A 23,039-nucleotide genomic window follows, 5' to 3' on the forward strand; every position below is an offset into this window, starting at 1 on the left:
CTGTGCATAGAGAGCCACGTTGAAGGCCTGCCTGCCAGGGGCACCTATTCATTCTTTTGAATTCTTGGTGACTTCCTCTCATTTGGTGTTTTTATTTTATTTATTTTTAAATTGATTTTAGAGAGAGAGAGGAACGGAGAGAGTAAGAGAGAGAGAAACATTGATTTGTTGTCCCACATATCATGCATATGTGCCCTGACCAGGGATCGAACCCACAATCTTGGCATATCGGGATGATGCTCTAACCAACTGAACTACCTGGTCAGCGGTTTAGTGTTTTTCCTGTAGGAGAAAATGGGGTGTGGTGAATTCTCCAGTTCTTCATTATGGTGAGGTACTAGGCTAGAATGAGCTATGCTCTACTTGGAACTGCAGCCCTACCTACCCACACATAAACTGTATAAACCCTGGGAGAGTTGGATCTTGGGAGGGTGATTCTCAGCTGGGGTACATAGCAGAATTACCTGTTGCTTCTTTTTTTTTTCTTTATCCTCACCCGACGATATTTTCCCATTGATATTTAGAGAGAGTGGGGGAGAGAGGGAAAGACAGAGAGAAACATCGATGTGAGAGAAACACATCGACCCGTTGCCTCCTGCATGTGTCCCGACCAGGGCCCAGGCTGGGGAGGAGCCTGTAACCAAGGAACGTGCCCTTGATCAGAATCAAATCCAGGACCCTTTTGTCCGCAGGCCAACGCTCTATCCACTGAGCCAAACCAGCCAGGGCACCTGTTGCTTCTTCAGACTACAAATGTCTGTGCCCTCCTGGAAACCAACTGAATCAGAATCTGCCAGAGAGGGATAAGGCATGTGTGGTTTTAATAACATCTGGCTAAGAACCATCACCTGAGGACATTGGTTTTCAAACGTGGCTCGTGGCTTGTGGCTCAGCAGCAGCAGCAGCATCCCCTGTGAGCTTGTTGGAAATGCAAATTCTCAGCCGGCGGATCAGAGAGGGCATCCGGGATTTGCTTCTTCCTTCTCCTATGGGCTTCTTACGATTTGAGACTCCCATCATTTAACAAGCCCTCCCGGTGATTCAGATGCTTTTAAGAAACTCTGCTTTAGGACGCCTCTTTGGGTCTTGCCGCACAACAGAGAATATTTTTTCTAAGCGGCATTTTGGAGAAAGTGCCTCAGTGAATGTCATTTGATAATTTCCTGGCTTATGGGTCATTTCCTGCTGCTCCTCTGTTGACACATTTAATCCAGAGAACCTATTAGCAGCTCTTTTTTGTCTACTCCTTCCTAACTCCCCCTAAACATTTGCCCTTTGCTCTCCCAGTCAGGCACCTCTGGGCAGCCTTCAGGGCCCTTCTTAAATTGTGTTCCCTCCTGAAAACCCTTTTTTAACTTCTTGAAATAGAAGATAAGTGCCCATTGCATTCATTTTTGTCATTATTTTGGGTTTTGTTTTTTATTGATTTTTTACAGAGAGGAAGGGAGAGGATAGAGAGTTAGAAACATCGATGAGAGAGAGAGAAACATCTATCAGCTGCCTCCTGCACACCCCCAACTAGGGATGTGCCCGCAACCAAGGTACATGCCCTTGACCAGAATCGAACCTGGGACCCTTCAGTCTGCAGGCCGATGCTCTATCCACTGAGCCAAACCGGTGAGGGCTCTTTTGGGTTTTTTAAACTACCATTTCTGTGTGACCTTGGGCAAGTAACTTATCTGTTTCCTAATCTGTAAAATGGGTATAATGATAGTGCCTACTTCATTACATGAGTTGATGCATGTTGAAGTACTTAGAATAGTATTCAATAAGCGTAATTGTTCATAGCATTGAATAATGAGAATATAATATTCTGTAGTTCATGGTACATACTCAACACGTCAGCTTTTCTCACTAACAATTTTAAGTCACTAAGCGTTTTGCAATTTTTGTAGTTGTCTTTATCTCCCATTAGTTTTAAGCACTTTAATTGCAGGTAATTTTTATTTCTTAGCTCTGGATGTCTTTATCTCCTAAAGTACCTAATGTATGCACAATGAATGTTTACGGAACTATCCTGAACTCCATGGGCAATATAGGCCAAGAAGTTCAAAGGAGCCCTTCCTGAGCATGTACCCCAGGCCCCCCTTTTTTGGGACAGTGCCGTTAGCCCCTACCTTCTTGATGATGTCATCCATCCTTCCTCAGAGTCCTAGAGGAAGCTAATGAGTCTGGGTGCCCAGCTCTTGAGTCCCACAGACTATTCACTCTGCCTAGAATATCTCTCTTTCAGCTAACAGGTTCCTCTGAAAATTATTCTCAATGGCCTAGAGTCTAAATACTGGCTCTTCCACAAAATACCGACTTGTGCGCATGGGCCACGAAGTTTTAATCGTACTGTATGTGCGCGCCCGCACCTGGTATTTTGTGGAAGAGTCACACTCAAGGGGCCAAAGAGCTGCATGTGGCTCGCGAGACGTGGTTTGCCGACCACAGGCCTAGACCTTTCTTTCTGTTTTTAATTACGTTTTAAAGAGCAGATCTCGCAGCCATGATTTTAACTCCTTTCCAAACAAATGATATCCCTTTTTAATGTAGTCTTGTCCTCAGGCAGCAGTGAGTAAGAAGGATAGGGAATTGGTACCTGGAAACCAGACCATGGTAGTGTGGTCTTCTTGTTAGTAAATTGTAATGGGATAAGGTTTTTAGGAATTGAAAGTAGAGATGAGGCCACAAAGGTTGAGGACCCCGACTCCCTGGGGTTTCCCTGCTGCTTTGTAAAGATGCCTGCCCTCCTTCTTGAACTTGGACTTCTGCAGAGTCTGAGTTAAGAGAAAAGGTGTGTCTGCAGCCATAGATGGCGGATGGTGGCCTCCACGGGGCACAGTCATGCTGGAGCCTGAGCCCTCACTTTGCCTCTTGGGGCAAACTTCTTTTTGAAACAATTTGATGTGTAACATGAATATTTTGTGATTTTTCATTCCAGGATTATTGCAAGCCCATATGATTTTTTTAAAATTTCACCTTTTTTCCAACTGTTACTTTAATATTTTACATTTCTATTATATTTATGAGTTTTGTAGAAGTCAGTAGTGTTCGCTGAGTTATGAGATAGCTGAATTTCAACAAGGTATTTAATGAAATCCTGATGTCCTTGTAGATAAAATTCTGTGGAAAGAATGGTAAAGTTAGGGGGATTTATAACTGGGGAATGACTAGACCCACAGAGAGGTGGTTAGTGAATTGGGACCTTGGAGTGGGGTGGGGGACAGGGCCGGCTGGGAGCTGACTGACCAGAACACTTGTCGAAGGTGTCTGTCCTCCCCGTTGGCCCAGTCCACATTCCTAATACTTATTTGACTGCAGGCATTTATGGCATGCTTGTCAATTTGAGGTTTGCCCGATGACTGTGTTGTCTGAAGGACCTTACGTGGTCCATTCTATTTCTTGCCTTTGAATCTTTGCTCTGTGTTTGGTGGTTCGAATCCATTCTTCCCCTTTAAGACTCAGATTATCATTTAAACCATTATATTGGAATTACCTGGTCATTCATTTCTCTTTCTCACCCCAGACTATAAACTCCTCAAGGATAGTATTCTAAGCATATAGTAGACTCTAAGTGTTTTTTATCAGAACTGAGAATACAAAAAGATCTTGGCAATCTAAGAGATAGGCCATAAAACTTAACAGGCAGATAAAATTTATCAGGATATACTTGAGTTTAAAACAAAGAAAGAAGCCTAGGTCTAAGCTCTGAGTACAAGGTAGAAGAAAGATGACTCACATCATCGGTAGACCAAGCAAGAAAAGAAAGGCTGTAGTTCCAGTGGGCTTTACGCTTCACATGAGTCAACAGTGTGATGCAACTCCCGTAGGCTAGTGTCAAAACAGGGAAAGTAATAGTCCAGCTGGCCAGGCCACACAAAGGGTCATGTTCCACTCTGTGGGGCCATCCCTTAAGAGGGGGTGAAGTATGTCCAAAGGAAGGAAGGCAGTTAGAATAGTGAGAAAAGTTAAACCCCATCGTATGGTTAATAGTTGAAGGAAGTAGGGGTGTTTTGTCTGGAGAAGACAGAAGGGACATAACTGTATTCAAATGCCTAAAGGGCTCATTGGGAACCTCAAAATGTAGAAATAGGCCAGTAGACCTACTAACAATATAATAGTCTGTCATGTGAGCTCCTTACCTGTAGGGTTTGACCAAGAGCCTCTGAGAAGAGGTGTTGTAGAGGGGATCTGAGCAGCTCAACTTTGAGGCTTGGTGATTTAAGAGGTTACTGAGTTCATATTGACTAAATGTTGGGGAGGGATGCAAGGAGCACATCTTCCTATAGGAATGCCTTTTGTCCCCCAGGGGGGAAATTATGAGTTACCTAAATAGTATGAGTTACCTAAATAGAAATTGTTTCTGGACCAGAAGTCTGAACCTTAGTGTGCAAGTCACTTACTGTATCATATGTGTGAAATGTACTCAGAAAAGATATCTGATAGTCCCACCTAGTGTATCCGGAGGCTTGTGTTTTCCCAAGTCCTTTTGTGGAACTTTGAATGAAGTGATTACTTTTGGTTTTTTTTTTGCTTTTTAGTTCTGGAGCATCTTGGCATATGGGAGGAAGTCAGAAATATCATCTCAAGATCAGAGCTAATAACAGGATTCCCCTATACCTTCACGGTGCCAGGCCTACCTCAGTACCTCCAGAGCCTCACCAAACTAGCCATCGCTGCCGTGTGGGCAGTGGCAGTCCAGGCTGGAGAACAGACACCGGACATTCCCATCTCCTTCTCTCAGCTGTTAGAGTCATCTTTCCCTGACGTGCGCCTGCTGACACTGGAAGCCCTATTGGAAAGGTTTTCAGCAGCAGCCTCTGGATTAGAAGAGAAGGAACTGCCACCCTTGTTGTGGAATATGGGAGGGACGTTCTTGATGTTGGCAATGAAGGAAAATCACCCAGAATGCTTCTGCAAGGTAAAGCCTCTGATGTACTGACTGCCCCCTTCCACGCCCACACTCTTTGTTGAACCCGCCGGAGTGATCAGATCGTGAGGGCAGGGTTGGCTTTGGCTTCTCCAGGAGCAATCAGAAGGAGATTAAGCATCAGGAGGACAAAGACTCTCTTGTGTGGTGTTTGGCATGGTTCCATGCATAGATGGGCACTAAGAAAAGTGTTTGATGATGATATTATTGATGACAGGCTAACCAGAGGCAGATTGAGAGTAAGCCACTCAACGCTGTAGGGAACAGCATTGACAATTAGCTGCAGACCGTGTCAGAGGGTCGTCTTTGCTGACGTGGCTATCTGGGGGCAGATAGCCACCTAGAAAGTATAATCAAAAGGAAGGGACACTGACTTAGGAATCTGGACATCTAGACTCTGATCACAGATCACTAGGTGCCTCGGGTGTGTCTGTTCCACCCTGTCTTGGTCTCCTAAGATATTAGGAGGGAAATAAATCAGGGGGAGCTTTCTGAAAAATAGGCCACCCCCCTTATTGTAAGTGATTATCATTTAGATTCTGAAGACCTTTTCCTGAGGTTTTTGTTTTGTTTTTCATGGATCTGGCCCACACAGATACTGAAAATTCTCCATTGCATGGACCCCAGTGAATGGCTTCACCAGACGGAACACTGTATCCATCTAACCCCAAAGGAGTTCTTGAACTGGACCATGGATATTGCTTCCAATGAAAGGTTTGCCCCCAATGTTTGCTGTGCTACCTGGGTTCCTCGGTGACCCATCAGTCACGTATGTAAGAATTTGAATATAGTCCTAACCTAGACTCAGGCCTTATATTTTTCAGTCTCAGCTTAGGAGCATGTTCTAAGCTTAAGCAATAGAAAGATGTCAGAGTATCATGTTAATAACCAAAAGGTAATTACTTCTGGAGGTGTTTGTATAGCCACGAGGTGATTTCCAGCCTTGACATCCACATAGGTTACTGACTATCTGCAAAAACTGTCTCTATATAAAATATGCTTGATTTAATTTGGGGGGTGTTTTTGGCTTACTTTTTCTAGGTCTGAAATTCAGAGTGCGGCTCTGAGGCTTGCCTCCAAAGTGATTGTCCACCACATGCGGACGAGTGAAGAGGTAAGGCCAACTCTGCCCCTGATCTCGGGTCTAGATTTTTGTGCTTTTTTACCTGGAAGGTGTCAGTAGGCAGAAGCTCTGCCGTGTTTGTGTGACCTCTACAGAAATATTGTTCATGTTGATTTTTCACTTTGGGTATAACTTGTAGAGGATTTTGAGCGCCACCTTTGACATTTCTTTTCTCTTACTCGGGGCACATTTGATTAGAGGCCATGAGAAAGCACAACCTCCTCCTCACCAATACACACACGTACACATACACACCTAGACCCCTTTTTTTCCTGATTTTTCTACCTAGACTAAGGAGGGACTGAATATAATCAAGGATTATAAGTCACTAGGATTAGATCATAGTCACTAAGTATGAAAATATATTGCTGTGGCTTGACTCTTCCCCCAGAACATGGCCCAGCTGGCTGCATGGAGGCCAGTGCCCCACCTGTTCCATATGTCCTGTGGGGGTAAGGTGGAACTACAGTAATCAAAAGACCTTCCTGGGAAGAAGCCTTAAGACAAATGCATGCACACTGAGGGGTAGATGAGAAAGATGCCACATCACAGAATTATTATATGTAGAAGGCAGTCAGTACCACCATGAAATTACCTGATGATCTTGGTCACACATCACCACACTGTGCTAGTGTCAGCATGACATTGCGGATTCTGATGCCTTACAATAACGCAGCGCTGAGAGGGGTCCTGGAGACACAAAGATGAATAGAGACAGGAGGGACAGTCTAATGAGAGAAAGGAGTGTTCAATCATGACATAAAATGCTCTGGTTGGGAGGAGACTGTGGGAATACAGAGAAGGGAGGGAGTGTTGGGGAGCTGAGAAAGACTTTACAGAGGAGATTGTTAAATTCAGCGAACCTGGGGCTGAGAGAGAAAACCAGAGGGTGAGAATGAAGTAGATAGTGGTTTCCTTTGGGCTGTTATTCAAAGACAGGCCAGGGGTCCAAAGCCAGCTGCTCATTAGCATACAAAAAGCAAAAAAAGTCAATTGTGTGTGTTGTGGGTAGGGGGATGTTTGTAGGAAGGGAAATTTTGCTTAAAAAAAATTACAGCCCAGAGGGAAAAAAACAAGTTCTAAGAAAGTGGTTATAGGGCAGCCAAAAGATATCACTGTCATCTAAAGCCCTTTTTAAGCATTTGTCACATAAATCTTAACGACACTGCTTGTTACTTGAATAAACTGATATTTTATGAAAATTGGGAGTTTTCCAGGGAGAGAAAAATTAACGGAACTGCAGAGAAATGCATAAGAAAAGTTCCTGGGGAAACCTGGGTTTCTTTGTGCTTTGGGAGTTAGAATCTTCCTTGAGGTCTAAGGTGCTCATCAGTTTAGTTCTATGATAGCCTGAAGAGCCAGTCATCTCATTTTGAAAATTTAAAGAAGTTTCATTGACGGGGGAAGTAAAGTACATTTGCAACATTAACCTCTTTTTAGAAAAAGTAAAAAAACCAAGAATTTAAAATATAGAAACAAGCTGAATGTCCATCAACTGCTGAATGGGTAAATGAAATATGGTATGTCTATACAATGGAAATTATTCAGCCATAAAAATACATCCTATTGCATGGATGAACCTAAAAAAAACACACAAAAAAAAACATGTTAAGTGAAAAAAGCCAGCCACAAAAGAGCACATATTGTATGATTCAGTTTATATGAACTGTCCAGAAATGGCAGATCCTAGAGACAGTTGGTGACTTGCTTAGGGCTAGGGGAAGGAGCAGGTGACAGGATGGAGAATGGTAAGTAAAGAATGTAAAGGTTTCTCTTTTTGGTGATGGAAATATTCTAAAATTGACTGGTGATGGTGGTTACACATATGTGTAAATATACTAAACAACACTGAATCGCATAGTACTTTAAATGGGTAAATTATATCGCAAAACTGTTACTATTAAAAAATAGGGCTTTGTTTAAATAATAATGTTAGTTAGGCTAACCGCTTTAAATGTAACAGAAACTCATAAATACAGTGGCTTAAGCCAGGTCAAAGCAGTCAAAGCAGATAGGGTGGCTTGATTGTGTTTGGATCCCCAGCTGTTAGCTTTGATGTTTGCTGTCCTCAGCATGGTCCCAGAGGGTTGCTCCAGCTCCCATCACCTTGTCCTTACTCAGCTAGCAGGAAGTAAAATGCAGGAAATGAAGGTCACTCCTATTTCCTAAGGTTTGACCTGAAAAGTGCACAGACACCACTTCCAATGACATCCCATTAGTCAGACCTTAATTACATGTTGCTCCCAAATTCAAGGAAGTCTAGGAAATGTGTCTTTAGCTGGGTCCCTATATGCTCGGCCAAATCTGAAGTTCTTTTATTAAAGATAGAAGCACCTGGTTATTGGGGACAATAAATACTTTTGTTGCCACAGTCTTTCCCAAAAAAGTTTTGTCGTTACTGAAGCTGTCAAATACACAAGTTTTCTGATAACCTGATGTGCATCAGAAAAGACTCAAGGAACTTGCTTGCCAGTTATAGTGACTCTGTATTACTGAACAAGCCAGATGTTCTTCCCTGGGCTTGCTAATTTCTTCCTAGTGGAGATAGAAAAACAGCTGAAAAACCCTTCCTCCCACTGTGGCAAGAGCTAATTTGCAGATCTGGTTTGGTGTATATAGCGCATCCCTCTTTTCATGACTGCATCCTCTGAACTGCTCTAAATGTTGTGCTTTCAGACCAGCGACTCTGTGGCGCCCAAACTGAAGCAGTGGGTTCAGTTGGTCGTCTCATCTTGTGGAGATCATCTTCCCACGGAGTCCAGGCTGGCCGCCGCTGAAGTCCTCACCAGCACCACACCATTTTTCCTCACCAACCCCCATCCCGTGCTTGGTAAGTGTAGTGAACAGAGGGGTATCCATTGCACTAAATGTGCTCAAAGTATGACTAGATACTCCAGGTTGAAAAAGAAGGGAAGATGAAAAATGATAGTGTACACTATACCTTTTCATCTTTCAAGTGTATTCCCATCCTCTTGGTTCGTACTCTTATCATTGATCACCAACAGCCTCTTAAGTGGCCTCTTTCCTTTTTTTCAATCCTTATCAGAGGATATGTTTTTGTTGATTTTGAGAGAGAGAGACAGAGAAACATCAATGTGAGAGAGAAACATTGATTTGTTGCTTCCTATACACGCCCAAGCGGGATCGAACCCGCAAATGAGGTACGTGTGTGCTCTGACTAGGAATCTAACCCATAACCTTTTGATGTATGGATAATGCTCCAACCAGCTGAGTCACCCCATCAAGGCTGGCCTCTTTTCTTTCTGTCTTGACCCCCAAACCATTCTCTTCATGCTCCCAAAAGCTTTTGTGGTCTTTCTAAAGTACAGATCTGATCATTTCACTTCACGCTGAAAACCTTCGAGTGGGTTCCCATTGCCTTCAGGATAAAATCTAAATACCCTTTAAGATGGATTATAATGCTCTTCCTGTTGTGTGCCCTGCCTCCCTCTCCCTTCTCATGGGCCAACATGGGCCCTGTGAGTCATCAGGAGGGAACAGTTCTGCAAACAAAGTGCTGCTTGACTGACTTCTATTTGTCTTTCAAGACTAGGCCTAACCGTCACCTCTTCCGGGAAGCCTGTTGTAAGGATCTTGGTGAGAAATGAATGGGTCAGTGTGAAGCTGTGGCATTGAGGAAAAAGAAAGGACAGCTGTTGAATCAACATGACTTAGTATTGAGGTTCATGTAAAAGGAAGATTCGAGGATGACATCCAGGCTTCTGGCTTAAGTGACTGGAAAGATTGCTACCTTCCCTCCCTCTCACTCTCTCTAAAAATCAATGGAAAAAATATATTCAGATGAGGATTAACAAAAAACTTTTTTAAAAATAATAAAGGAGAGAGTTGCTCTTTTAGATGGTGAGGTTCAGATTTGAAGTGTTGGAGTTCAGACCAATAAAGTCTCATGTCCCTGGAACTTGCTGGGAAACAAGTGTCCTTTTATTTTATTTATTTTTTAAGTACATTTTATTGTTTTTTACAGAGAGGGATAGAGAGTTAGAAACATCAATGAGAGAGAAACACCGATCAGCTGCCTCCTGCACACCCCCTACTGGGGATGTGCCCTCAACCAAGGTACATGCCCTTGACTGGAATCGAACCTGGGACCCCTCAGTCCGCAGGCTGACGCTCTATCCATTGAGCCAAACCGGTTAGGGCACAAGTGTCCTTTTAATTCTTTCTTCTAAGTGATTTGCAGGCCTTCTTTTTATACCCAAACGGGGACTGAATGGGGACCTTCTGTGATTGCGATTTAATCATTGGGTTCAGAGGAATAAGAACCAAGGTTTATAAACTTTGGTGAAGTTTGTTCAGTGAGAGTAATATTTTGCAGCATGTTTTTGGGGTGACTTTGGCTACTCTAACTAACCCTAGCTCCATCAAGCAAAATGTGTGTGGAATACCATGGTATTCCTGAGTGAAACTGAATCTTGGGAAAAAGCCAATGATTCATAATTATGGAACTGGTTATATCATTATAGGCAATAAGGAAGGAGGTCAGTGGTGGCTGATGACCTAAAAGAATATGAGATATAGGTACCAAACTGGGAGACAAAGGACATAAAAGTGCATGGGGACAAGTCAAAGACAGAACAAAGTCATTTAAGGAAAAAGAAAAATTGAAATGGACTAGAGGGAAGGTTGAGGTTCTTGAAGGCATAAATGACCATGTTAAAGGGAAAATATTAAACCCTAGAGAACTTTAGAATGGGTAGGTTCTGAAAGACTGAGTAATATTTAAAGCCATATTTATAACAGAAAAGAGAGACCGGAACCACAGAGGAAGCCATTGCTGTTCTTGGTCTGACTGAAGCGGCAGTGACTGATACCAGGTTCTCTGTGGACAGATAGGGAGAGGATGGGCTAAGGAGAGCTCTTAGGACAGAGCTGGTTCTCCACTGAAGGCCAGGGATGTAGAGTGGCGGGCTTCCTGGGCCCTCCACCGTGATCCTCCACAAGCCTGGTCCACTCCACCTGCACATGTGCCCCTTCTGTGAGACCCTGCCCACCTCCCTCATGAAGTCTGCTTTGGTTACACCGTCCACTGTGATCGCTCCCTGTGCTGAGTCCCAGCCACACATTTCCATCCCCGACTTCTCATTGCCCTGTGTTCTTGACTTGATGTTCTTTTCAGGTGCTCAGAGATAAACACTCTCTTTTCTGCTTCCATGGTCCACAGCAGCACCTAGCAAGGGACTAGACCAGTGGCTTGGTCGGCAAACTGTGGCTCACGAGCCACATGCGGCTCTTTGGCCCCTTGAGTGTGGCTCTTCCACAAAATACCGACTTCTGAGCATGGGCCACGAAGTTTCAATCGCACTGTATGTGCGCACCTGCACATGGTATTTTGTGGAAGAGCCACACTCAAGGGGCCAAAAAGCCGCATGTGGCTCGCGAGCCACAGTTTGCCGACCACTGGGCTAGACAGAGTCCCTGCCGAGGGGTAATGGCGGTCAGGTAGTAGGACCCACAGAGACATGATATGGGACCCTATATCCTGGTTCCTGCCCTTTTTTACATCCTTACCCTCAAAGCATAATCTTGATTGAAACTTGCTTTCAGAATATATGAGCTCAGTCACTCATATCAACACTGGGCTAGTTTCCCCAAAGCACCCTTGATATATAACATTTCATTCCTGATAATTGTGAGTCACCGTGGACAGCTTAGGCCCAGGGCCTTAGTCAGCCAGGCCGCACCTTCTGGGGGGCCTTGCCTGGGACTGGTTGCCTCCAGAAACCTTCATCCCTCAAAATAAAAAAAAAAGAAGAAGAAAGAAAAGACACTTTAAAACCTTCCCCCTTAGGGCTCGCGCTCGCGCTCTCGCGCTCTCTCTCTCTCTCTCTCTCTCAATTTTCTAACTCAGATTGTCCTTTCTTGGAATACCCAGGAAAACAGGAATGACAGTTGCTCATTAAATACTGTTCTCCACCATGCATTTGAAGTGGTATTTGTACCTGCTTGTAAATAGCATCCTAGGTAACTGGATTCCTTTCTGTCACCTTAGGACTGCAGGATACACTTGCCCTTTGGAGGTGTGTCCTCACCCTCCTGCAGAGTGAGGAGCAAGCCGTCAGAGACGCCGCCACGGAAACAGTGACAACCGCCATGTCCCAAGGCAACACCTGCCGGTCAACAGGTACCTCCTTCTCTTCCACAGTGCCTACTGCTCTTAGTGCCTACAGTGCAACAGGGGTTGGCACTCTTTTCTGGTAAAGGGTCAGAGTGAATATATCAGGCTTTGTTGGCCATTTGGTCTCTGTCTCTGTCTCTGAAACTGCCATTTAGTGGGAAAGCAGCCTTAAACAACAGGTGAACAAGTGGGCATGGCTGTTCCAATAAAACTTTATTTACAAAAACAGGTGGCTGCCGAGATTTGATCTGCTAGTCATAGCTTGCTGACTCCTGCTCTAGGATACCATAGAGAAAAATTATTTTCAAAGATAGAAATCTAATAAACAGTGCCTTTTGTCAGTTACACTGTCATCCTTTTTAATAAGGCCAAGTCTTGATTATCTGTGTGGTTACATAACCCAGACATCATAGATTCCTCATTGTGTTCCTCCGTGAGTTTTTAAACAGTACAGAAACAGACGCATGTAAGTCTAGAGTCTCCATTTTGTGCCTTGGTTTCTCTTTTTTAAAAAAATTGTATTTATTTATACAATGATTTTAGAGAGAGAGGAAGTGGGGGAGGGGTGGAAGAGAAAAACATTGATTTGTTATTCCACCAATTCATGGGTTCATTGGTTGATTCCTGTATGTGCCCTGACTAGGGACTGAACCTGCAACTTTGGGGTATCAGGACGATGCTCTCACCAACTGAACTACCCAGCCAGGGCCCTTGCCTCCTCATTTGGTGGTGATATTAACCCAGGAAGTAGGAGAGGAGCAGCCTAGGGGAATAGCTCTGAGTTCATAGCCCTGGGGCCCTGGTTATCTGTATGTGGTAGCAAATGCTATGGAAACAAAAGGGAATTTTGGCTGTAGGTGGAAAATGGGCTGCTGGATGGAAGGGATAGGAGGCAAGGTCACACCTCTGGACAAATGACCATCCGAGAGGGTGACCTCTCTGGTGCATTTGGGACTGGGTATCAGGAAAGATCTGAGTCAGCCGTCCCAAAGAGAAGCAAAAACATCATTTTGAGGCAAAGGCATCACAGCTGAGCAAAGAAATTTGCCTAGTGGGCAGCAGAATGGGAGTGGAAACAGCCAGTGTTTGTAACCAGCTCAGGGGTCCTCATCCCCATGGTTAGGGCTGCAGCCCCTAGAAGCTTTCCTTGGAATGAGCGACTTTCCCAGCACCTCAGCCCACCGTTGTAGTGGTCTGGGTATTTTTCTCTGTACATGTGAGAGAAGCTAGTTTTTAAATAATCTCTCAGTGGCACTACTCTGGAGCAGGTGTAGCCACAATCAGCTTGGCCTCTCCATTGGAAAACATTCAGATTTGTGATGTATAAATAGCCTTCTCCCACCCCCCACCCCACCCCTGATCCCAACCTGTCCAAGATCCTCAGCACCTAAAATTCTGCCATTATTAATTCTTTTTCAAGTTGTGGTCTTTCCTTAGAAGGACACACAGGACACCCGGTGAGTCCTCAGTTAACATTTATTTAGTGGCATATAATACTAGATTTCTCTAGGATCCTCTCCACCAAAGCTGGAAAGAACATTTCATAATGGAATTCTAGGTGGACTTCTTCCCTCCTAATCTTTATAGTGTTTGCCCTACTATTATTTATTTCAGAATTTTTCCAAATTTATTTATAGTAAAACTGTATTATCATCTTCTCCCTCCTTCTCTGAATTTTTTCTCAAGAAATAGAAATCAATAATTACTTATTAAGTTCCTTTGCATGTGAAACTCCATATGTGAAAGCCTCTGAGGGAATACTAAATATAAAAGGCTACGTCTATCTTTGCATTCCTTATCTTAGTTTATAAAAGGGGACTTATGGTGTGAAAAACAAGAAATCTATAGCAACTGAATATAGTATCGTTTGTTACCCTGGAGCAGACCTGTACTGGAGGGGTGAAAAGCCATATAGGAAGTTATGAGAATAACTGACAACATTGAAATATTATCTAGAGATTAAAATCAGTGTTACATTTCCTGAATTTGATGGCTATGTGTGGTTTTGTAAGAGAACATTACTGTTCTTAGGAAATCCACAACTGAAATATTAAGTAGTAAAGAGGCATTAACACCTATAACTTACTCTCAAATGGCTCAAAAAAAAATAAAACCATGTGTCCATATAAATAGTAAACACAGATATGGAATTTCTATAGCTGTATCTTTTCAGTAAGCTTGAAATTATTGCAAAATAAAATGTTTTTTAGTCCAATTTCACAACTACAAAAGACCAACACGGTCTAGAGACCATCTGACTGGTTTATCAGCAATTCACCCCCCATGTGACTCCTGTAATTTCTCCCTAAATTGTATATTTTTAAAAACCCTTTTTTGTTTAAACACATTTTGAGTGAATTTTTACATCCAAAAAAATTAAACTCAAGCCATATTCTTCAGATTCAAAGGTCTCGGCAACATAAGGTCACTGTGTGGGGACACTGAGCAGTTCCCCCGGTGTGCCCTGTGCTGCCTGATAGCTCCCCTCAGCCAGAACCTCCTCGACACAGCTTGCTTTTCTTTTCTTTTTTTAAAATATATTTTTATTGATTTCAGAAGTGAAGGGAGAGGGAGAAAGAAATAGAAACATCAGTGATGAGAGAGAATCATTGATTGGCTGCCTCCTGCCGCCTCCCACTGGAGATCGAGCCCACAACTCAGGCATGTGCCCTAATTGGGAATCGAACCATGACCTCCCAGTTAATAGGTCAATGCTCAACCATTGGTCCACACTGGCTGGGCTACACAGCTTGATTTTCTTAAGCGAAAAATATGCATCTGTTTTCTTTAGACTGAAAGGTAGCTGAGAACTGAGGATCACCCTGATTTTTCACTGTAGTCAGATGGTTAACCAGCTGATTTATCAGAACAGTATTGTCTTATTTTGTCATCTCTCAAGGATATCAAGCATCCAGTGGCAACTTTCCACATTCCTTGCTGTTCCAAGTTAGTTATCACTATTAAATCTTGACTTCCTTGGAAATATATGTCATTAATTTTTGTCCCCAAATCAGTGGTTTAATAAACGTCACAGTGAAATAATATTATTAAACTCTGTTACTATTTAGATCTTTTTTGAGTGGTGATGGGGGGTAGTAGACTCAACAGGATTTGGAGCTGGTCCTGTGGGGAGTGGAAGACAAGTGGAAGCGAAGATGACTTCAAGGTTGCAAACCTACCAAGCCGTGCCTCTGGCACTGATGTAACACTTAGGCTGTGGCATTCCAGGAAGTCAAACTACTGGGAATCGGGAAAGGCACTCAGAGGCCACAAGTCACTGTGCTCTGGGACAGAGTATTCCGTGGGCCGTGGAGAGATGGGCAATGGAAATTGAGAGAGCAAAGAGGGACCTTTATCTGCCATAGGAACAGAATGAACTGTCCAGCTCTGCCCTGCCCTCCCCACAAACTGCACAGTGGGCCTGGGAGCCCAGCACTCCTTAATGGGCCCCATTATTGATCCCAGGAGGCACAGGCTAGAAACTGTCGAAGAAGAAGAGGCGGCAAACATTAACCGTGGTTTATCACCCTAGCTTGTCGCCTTGAAACACAGTTGGCCTCAAGTGTAGATTTGTGGAATGAATTGGTCAGTGACGCTGGAAGGCCAAGGGAAAGTAACTGTTTACATAGCTCTGTGAGGATGGATTTGTTACCTCTTTTGCCTCCTGATTTCTCCTGCGGTCCACGGGTCACCTGGAAGGTGAAGCTCAAGGCCCATTAGCAACATTCTGAGCACCACCTGAGCTCCCTGCCCTTTGGAAGGAGGACTTCAGAAAGCCCCCCAGTGGGACCTGGCCACTCCTTACCGCCCACTCTCTGCCAGCCGGCGTGACTCAGTGGTTGAGCATCGACCTATGAACAAGGAGGTCATGGTTCAATTCCCAGTCAGGGCACATGCCTGGGTTGTGGGCTTGATCCCCAGTGGAGGGTGTGCAGGAGGCAGCCAATCAATGATTCTCTCTCATCATTAATGTTTCTATCTCTGTCTCTCTCTTCCCTTGCTCTCTGAAACCTATAAAAATATACATTGGGGCCTTGACTTACGAGTTACGAGCCAGCTTCAGATACCCCACCGCTAGTAGGCGCAGCAGACATCACAGTGAACGCCACATCAGCCCAGCATCACGTGTCTCACTCGTTCACAATTGATTTGACATACGAGTAATTTGAGTTATGAGCTCACGGAACGAATTAAACTCATAAGTCAAGGCCCCCCTGTATATGTACTTTAAAAAGTGGCCTTTCTAGGACTCAAGTGTAGGTGACTGAACTTTGCAGCCAGGGGAACAAGTGTTTGGGCAGGACTCCACGAGAGGCCCCACTTCCTCCTTTCCCTGCTCTGACTTGACTCCAAGCCTTGAAATGCTCTGCAAAGAGCTCTAGCTCCAAGAACAGGAGACGCTCAAGGCCGTGGACTCTGCGGTTCCCACTTCCCTGGGCTCCCCCACCTTCCACTCAAGCAGCTCCCCAGTGTCTGTTTTAGGCAATAGGTCATGCCAGGTTTCATTTGAACAAAGACAGCCATGTGAGGAAAACAACCTGGACAACATTAAATCACTAAATTTGAGTGGTTCTCAAGTTAGGCAGACAGAGTTCTGGAGGGAGTAGCAGGAGAGGAACTCCTGAAGGGCCCAACTATAACAGGCTGCTTTTGGAGAAAGAGGGGATGAAAAAATACCTTTAAAAAATCTCTAGAGAGCTAGAAAAAAACGGCCAGATCCAGCAATTGGGGGTTTATCCCGGGACCTTACCTCCCAGCAGGGTGTTTGGGCCTTTCATTTCTGTAGAGCCCTTTGACTCCAGTGCAGGTTTTTGGCAGCTTTAAGGTACTGTGCTGCAGTCAGACTTGAGGCCTCCGGGACAGAAGGACAGATGGCACAGACCTGAGGTGTACCTCAGGGGTGGCTAGATCTGGAGACCCGCAGGTGGAACCCTACATGCTCGCTCAGCAGTGGAATGGGGTTCTGTGAGCTGGAGGAGCGGGGGCAGGGCAGCAGGGTCTGACTTTCTAAACCCCTCCCCAGACTCCCTGCCTCCCAGCATGGGGTCTCCTTCCACCTGGGAGGCCTAATTCAGGAGGCCTCCTCCCTTTCCCCAGTTCCATTTGTGAGTTTCAGGGGGGAGTTTCTGATAACCAACAGTGGGCTTTAGCTGATGCAGGGTAAGAATGAGAAGCCAGTTAACAAGGAGCCCCCCAAAACCTCAAACCCATTGTCAGTTTAGGTTCCAGAAAGAGGACTTCTTGGTAGAAACTTTGTTTTAATTGAGATATAATTGACATATGAGATACACACTTTCTTACAAAAGGAAAAAAAGACTTAAGAGACAGAGATGGGAGGGAGAGGAAGGGAGGCAGGGGAAGCAAGGGCTCAGCCAAGTGCAAGTGCAGGGGGGGGAAGGAGGCGGCGGTTTTCCTCCTTGGAGTACTGTCTCCAGGTCCTTCTGATCCCTCCCTTCCAGCAGGCCCCTTACCCACAAAAGGGCCTGTAAAACCTGCTGATTCTGCCAAATATAAATGTTTAGTGGTAAAGTATTAAATCCCACCTTTTCTGCAACAGCCGGCCATCTAGCATCGCCCTCTCCTCTGCATCCCTGTGGCATTTGGTTATTGTACCACCCCAAATAGCCCTTGATTTTCTACTCTTTTATTATTTTCTCTTTCATGTGCTTGATTTTGTTTTATCTTCCCAACTTTCCCATGGGCTTAGAGACTGACTCCCATTAGGTACACAGTGGGTGGGCAGTTTGTGTCGATGGACTGACCTTTCACCAGAGCAGGCCACCTAACGGGAATTGTCGTGGTCGGTCCCAAGTTCTCCAAGGAGCTTAGGGTGCCCTTGGAAACAAGAATGAGCTCAAAAACAGGCACCCTGACATTCCCTGCTAGAACCAGCTCAAGGGGCAATGGTTTTCATTGCTTCCTGCGAACTGAGTGACTCAGTCTCTGGGTCCTTCCTGTTAGCTCTCAGGTCTGAGTCTCAGGCTGCAGGGGCCCTGGCCCCGGGTTTACTGGGAGACACCACAGTAACCTCTGTGTTTGGTGTGGGGACCCATAGACTCCGAAATAATGACAGAGCTTAGCAGGGAGGTTGGGAGGGTAGAAACAGGAGCAGCAGGTAGAAAAATTGAGACTCAGAGGTTAGAGAATGGGCAGAAAGCAAGCGGCATTGTGGGGCTGAGCAGAAACAGTTAAATGGGCCAGGTGAAGAAGAAAAGACCCAACTCCTGCTCAATTTCCCCCAAAAGGTGCTCCTCCTGCACACCCCTCCCCCCTTGCACACATACACATGTGCACCGCCGTCACCCACACAGAGCTAAAGAGCCAGCATGAGAGGATGGACACCGCTCACATGCTCCTACCCTTGAGCAAGCAGCCAGGGAGGCTGGGTCACGGTGACATTACACTGTGGCCCCACGGTGACCTCGTCAGCCAGCCCTGGACCTGTGGGACTTTGTGCTGAGTCACAGATGGTTCCACCCTGGAACCTCTGAAGCTGCCCACCAGCCCCCCTGCCCACCCAGCACCTGCCCCATGGGAGGCCCTGTGTTTGTTTCAATTCCTGCAAATTCAGGGGGTCGTGTCCTGGAAAAAAGGCTCTCTGAATGTGGCTCCCTCCTCCGTCTGCCTTTCACTAGGGTTTTTTCTAAGCCCCTCGGATACAAGTGTCTTTTCTCCTCTGCAGTACCAGAGCCTGGCCCCAGACTCCATTTTAGAGGGCCTGAAGGCTCAGTGATACACTCTGGGATGTGTGTGCCAAGTATGTTTTTCTGGAGAAGAGCGACCCGAGAAAGTTAAGAACCACTACACTAGAATGTACCCTCAAAGCTGTCTCCAAGCCTGACCTCACTTCCTGAAACAGCTCATCTTACCTGCCCCTCTCATTTCTTTGTGCCTATTTTAAAATTCTAAGTTGTTTTCTCACTGCCCTTCTCACATCTCCCTAGATGGTCCACAGCTTTTCCTCTTATTGTTTAAATATGAAGAAGCCCACCAGCGTGGCTCAGCAGTTGAGTGTTGACCCAGGAACCTAGAGGTCGCTGGTTCGATTCCCAGTCAGGGCACATGCCTGGGTTGCCGGCTCAATCCCCCATAGCGGGCAGACAGGAGGCAGCCAATGAATGATTCTTATCATTGATGTTCCTATCTCTCCCTCTCCCTTCCTCTCTGAGATCAATAAAAATATATTAAAATAAGTAAATAAATAAATATGAAGCAAAAGTGGCGACATGAAGTATATTCATTCATTCATTCAAAAAATACTTACATATTGCCTGTCCATCAGGCTTGTTTGATGTGTCACCACCATCTCTTACCTGGACTTCTGCAAAACCTCCAGCTGGTCTGCCTGCCTCTGCCCTTGTCTGCCTGCCACCCATTGTCCACGTGGCTCTGAAAGGGATCTTAGGGAGCAAGTCAGATGATGTTGCTTCCTGCTCAGAACTCGCCTTGGCTTCCCTTAGGATAAAACCCAACTCCTAAAGGAACATTCAAAGCCTACCCGGCCTCCCTCAGCCTCGGCTCCTGCGATGCCCTCTCCCTCTCTGTCTCTGCTCCAGCCACAACAGCCTTCTGTGGGGTTCTCCAGCTCACCACGCTCATTCAAGTCTCAGGGCCTTTGCACCAGCTGCTCTGTCTGCTTGGCATGGTCTTCCCTGGTCCAACAGCTGACTCCCTGCATTTCACTCTCAGCCTCAGTGTCATCTCCACAGAGAGCTTGCCTTGACCACTCAGTGTACAGTACCTCTCACCCCCTATTTGCTGTTACCTCACCCCCTGGTTTAATTCTCTGCATAGTCCTTTCGCTGCCTTATATTTTTTATTGTTTAATTACCTTGTTGTTTGTCTCCCTCCATGAGCACAAAAGGATTTTTGTCTGTTTAGCTGGCTTCTGTATTCCTGAAACCTGGTATTTTTAGTAGATGCTCAAAAAAAAAATCACCGTTAGATAACCAACTGAAGGAAAGAATGGAGGACTGTATCCTTAGTTAAACACAATAAGGAGATTAGTGTTTTTAGAATCAAACTGAGCCTTGAGTTGGAACTGTTTGGATCCAATTGTGAAATCCCCCTGAGGTGGTGGGTCCTTGTCTGGAGATTGAATCAGCTGCCCATGGTCCCACCTCTTCCCAGAGACTTGCCTTCAGCCAGGAGTGGATAAGCACCTAGTGAGGCTAGGCCACTGTGGCAGAGCCCGGGCCAGCTCCACCTCTCCCTCACCATCCTCCCTGTCCCCTGCTGGCTGGAATTTCTTAGGCAAGAGTTTCCTCCCCAGGGGCCTGTGGCCTCTGCGCCCAGCACGGGAAAGACCTTTGAGTGGATCGTCAGGCGGAGTCAGGGGTCTGGGGCCAGTGGGAATGAATCCATCTGGGAGGCCAAGGCTTGTGGCAACAGCTCGAGAATGGGTCCCTTCCTCCTGGGCCCCTGCCTGGCAGTCTCCCCGCTCTGTGAGGCCAGTGGTGGGGCGGGGAAGGAGAACGTTACCCTCGGATGCCCCTGCTTTGTTTTACCTCCACATCCTCACAGCCACTCGACAAAATAGCTTACTGTTTTTTCCATTTTATTTATTTATTTTAATCCTCACTTAAGGATATTTTTCCCATTGATTTTTAGAGGAGTGGAAGGGAGAGGGAGAGATAGAGAAACACTGATATGAAAGACACACAGTGACTGGTTGCCTTCGCATGCCCTCAACCAGGGCCAGGAGCCTGCAGCTGAGGTATGTGCCCTTGATTGGAATCAAACCCGGGACCCTTCAGTCTGAAGGCCAGCGCTCTATCCACTGAGCCAAACCGGCCAGGGCTTTTTCTCCACTTTAAATGTGAAGAGCCTGGAATCCATAGTTGAAGTCATGGGCCCAAGGTCCTGTGGAAGATGCGTGGAGCCAGAATTGGAGCCCAGGTGCCCGTGTGACAAAGGCCTTGCCACCTCAGCAGCCTCGAGGTGTAGGAGCTGGGAGTTCATGGGAAAGGGGATGTTGAAGGTCTTCTAAACTCACTGTTGTGTTTGAAAGGAAGACACCGGAATCATAACTGAGCAAATGGATTGGGAACCCAAGGGTTCAGACAGAGCTTGTCCTTGGGAAGGGAATAGAAGTTATGGTCGCCAGGGCGGGTGCAGCCAGGGGTGGCAGAAGCCCTACATCCCATTTTCCAGTCCCCTTCCTAGAGGAAGGCACTCACACACCTCGAAGGCTTCAGGTGTGGAAACTGAAGGCCAGGAAAGGTAAATGATTCCCCCGTGTCACTAACAGGTAGGAAATGAGGTCCAAGGCCCAGGCACAGACACACAGAGCTGTGCTTCTCTCTACTGCTCCCAAGCCTTGATCACAGAAAGGGGGTGACGGGAATGTAGGAGTGCCCACAGAACAACCCATACTCCTGGGTTGGAGCACACCCACCAGGGGTGAGATGGGCGCTGTGCGGGAGGCAGAGGAAAGGAAGCCTGCCTAGAAGTCAGGGCTTGTCGGAAGACCCACATCCCAGGGATGGGAGAACAGAGTGTTCTGTGAAAGCAGGCATCTCCCAGCAGTAAAACCACACCCTGCAGCCAGCCCTGGCCTCCTGGGCAGACCCCTGTCCCGGGGCTGACTGGGTGTTCACTGATATTGTCAATAGGGTTCCAGGGGAGGAAACACAAGAAGTACAGCGCTAACTCCCAGGCCGACCTCCAGCATAGCCCAGACAGAGTGAGGAGAGTGGGCTGGTGAAGGAAGACACTACACCCGAACTAGTTCTCTGTTTTTTCATTTACTCCTTCAACATGAAGATGCTTGATCAAGGCAGGAGCCGGTGCCCCCCCAGTCTCAGTGGAGCATGTCACCATGGACCACATTGCCTTTCCTATCAGTGCTGACCAGGGAGCCTGGGCCCTTGACGTGCACCGGTGTCTCAGTGGGTGCGTCACTGGCAGCTGGCTCGCTGATGTGCAAAAACAGATGCAAACTAATGCTCCTGTCTTAAATCTGGGAGCAGGTTGCCACTGCCGCTGAGTACCTGGCTGGGCCTGGTTGCTAGGGTTATGGGATTGTTTCCATGGCCTCCCAGTGACTAAGCCCCAGAAAGACAACAACAGGCTCCTCTCAAGGAAATGAGGGTCATTTTTGTATCATTTTGCCTTCACTGTTGCTGTTCCTGAAAGCCAAGCTCCCGGGCCCAAGGTGACTGACCCCTGAGGGTGACGATAAGCCCACGGTCTGGCGCTTATGCCATCTGGCGCTCTGAGTCAGGGCGGACCCAGTGCCCGGTGGTCCTCAGTCTCCTGCCCGCGGCCTCAGTTCCCCTCTCCTGCGCTTCCTTTCTGACCTCAGGGGCCTGCCCTTTCCTCAGGCAGGCCACGGGGTTGCTCTTTTCACTGTCACGGGCTGTCTTCCTTGTTGAGCCTAAGCCAGTTGCCAGAGGAGGGCCACCTCGCTGCCAGGATGCCCAGATGGGCCTGGGCCGGTTAGAATGACTAAGGGTCCTGCTGGCCCTTCCTGCGCACTCCCCCCTCCTCCCATCCCACCGACTTCTCCCTTCCCCACCCAAGGCCATTCACTTCCAGACTTTCCAGCAGACTGATCCTCCTTCCTCTGGCCCCAACAGGCAAATGATTGTCAGTCACTACATAGCTATTGCCCGAGAAAGTACATCTGGCCGCAGTCTAGACCAGCAGTTCTCAACTTGTGGGTCGCCACCCCTTTGGGGGTCAAACGACCCTTTCACAGGGGTCGCCTAAGACCATCGGAAAACACATATATAATTACATATTGTTTTTGTGATTAATCACTATGCTTTAATTATGTTCAATTTGTAACAATGAAAATACATCCTGCCTATCAGATATTTACATTACGATTCATAACAGTAGCAAAATTACAGTTATGAAAA

At 46.2% G+C, this 23,039-nt stretch overlaps 1 protein-coding gene across 1 annotated transcript in view; it reads left to right on the forward strand.

The window, feature by feature from the left end:
* The window catches only part of THADA (thyroid adenoma associated), a 306,833-nt gene that overhangs the window by 249,999 nt on the left and 33,795 nt on the right, over positions 1 to 23,039 (forward strand). Inside the window, exons 33-37 of the mRNA XM_006778691.2 lie at positions 4,527 to 4,906; positions 5,511 to 5,629; positions 5,957 to 6,029; positions 8,715 to 8,868; positions 12,049 to 12,180. Coding sequence (XP_006778754.1) covers positions 4,527 to 4,906; positions 5,511 to 5,629; positions 5,957 to 6,029; positions 8,715 to 8,868; positions 12,049 to 12,180 — 858 coding nt within the window. The remainder of the gene's footprint in view (positions 1 to 4,526; positions 4,907 to 5,510; positions 5,630 to 5,956; positions 6,030 to 8,714; positions 8,869 to 12,048; positions 12,181 to 23,039) is intronic.

The sequence above is a fragment of the Myotis davidii genome, unplaced genomic scaffold, assembly GCF_000327345.1.
Source record: "Myotis davidii unplaced genomic scaffold, ASM32734v1 scaffold6, whole genome shotgun sequence".
Lineage (NCBI taxonomy): Eukaryota > Metazoa > Chordata > Mammalia > Chiroptera > Vespertilionidae > Myotis > Myotis davidii.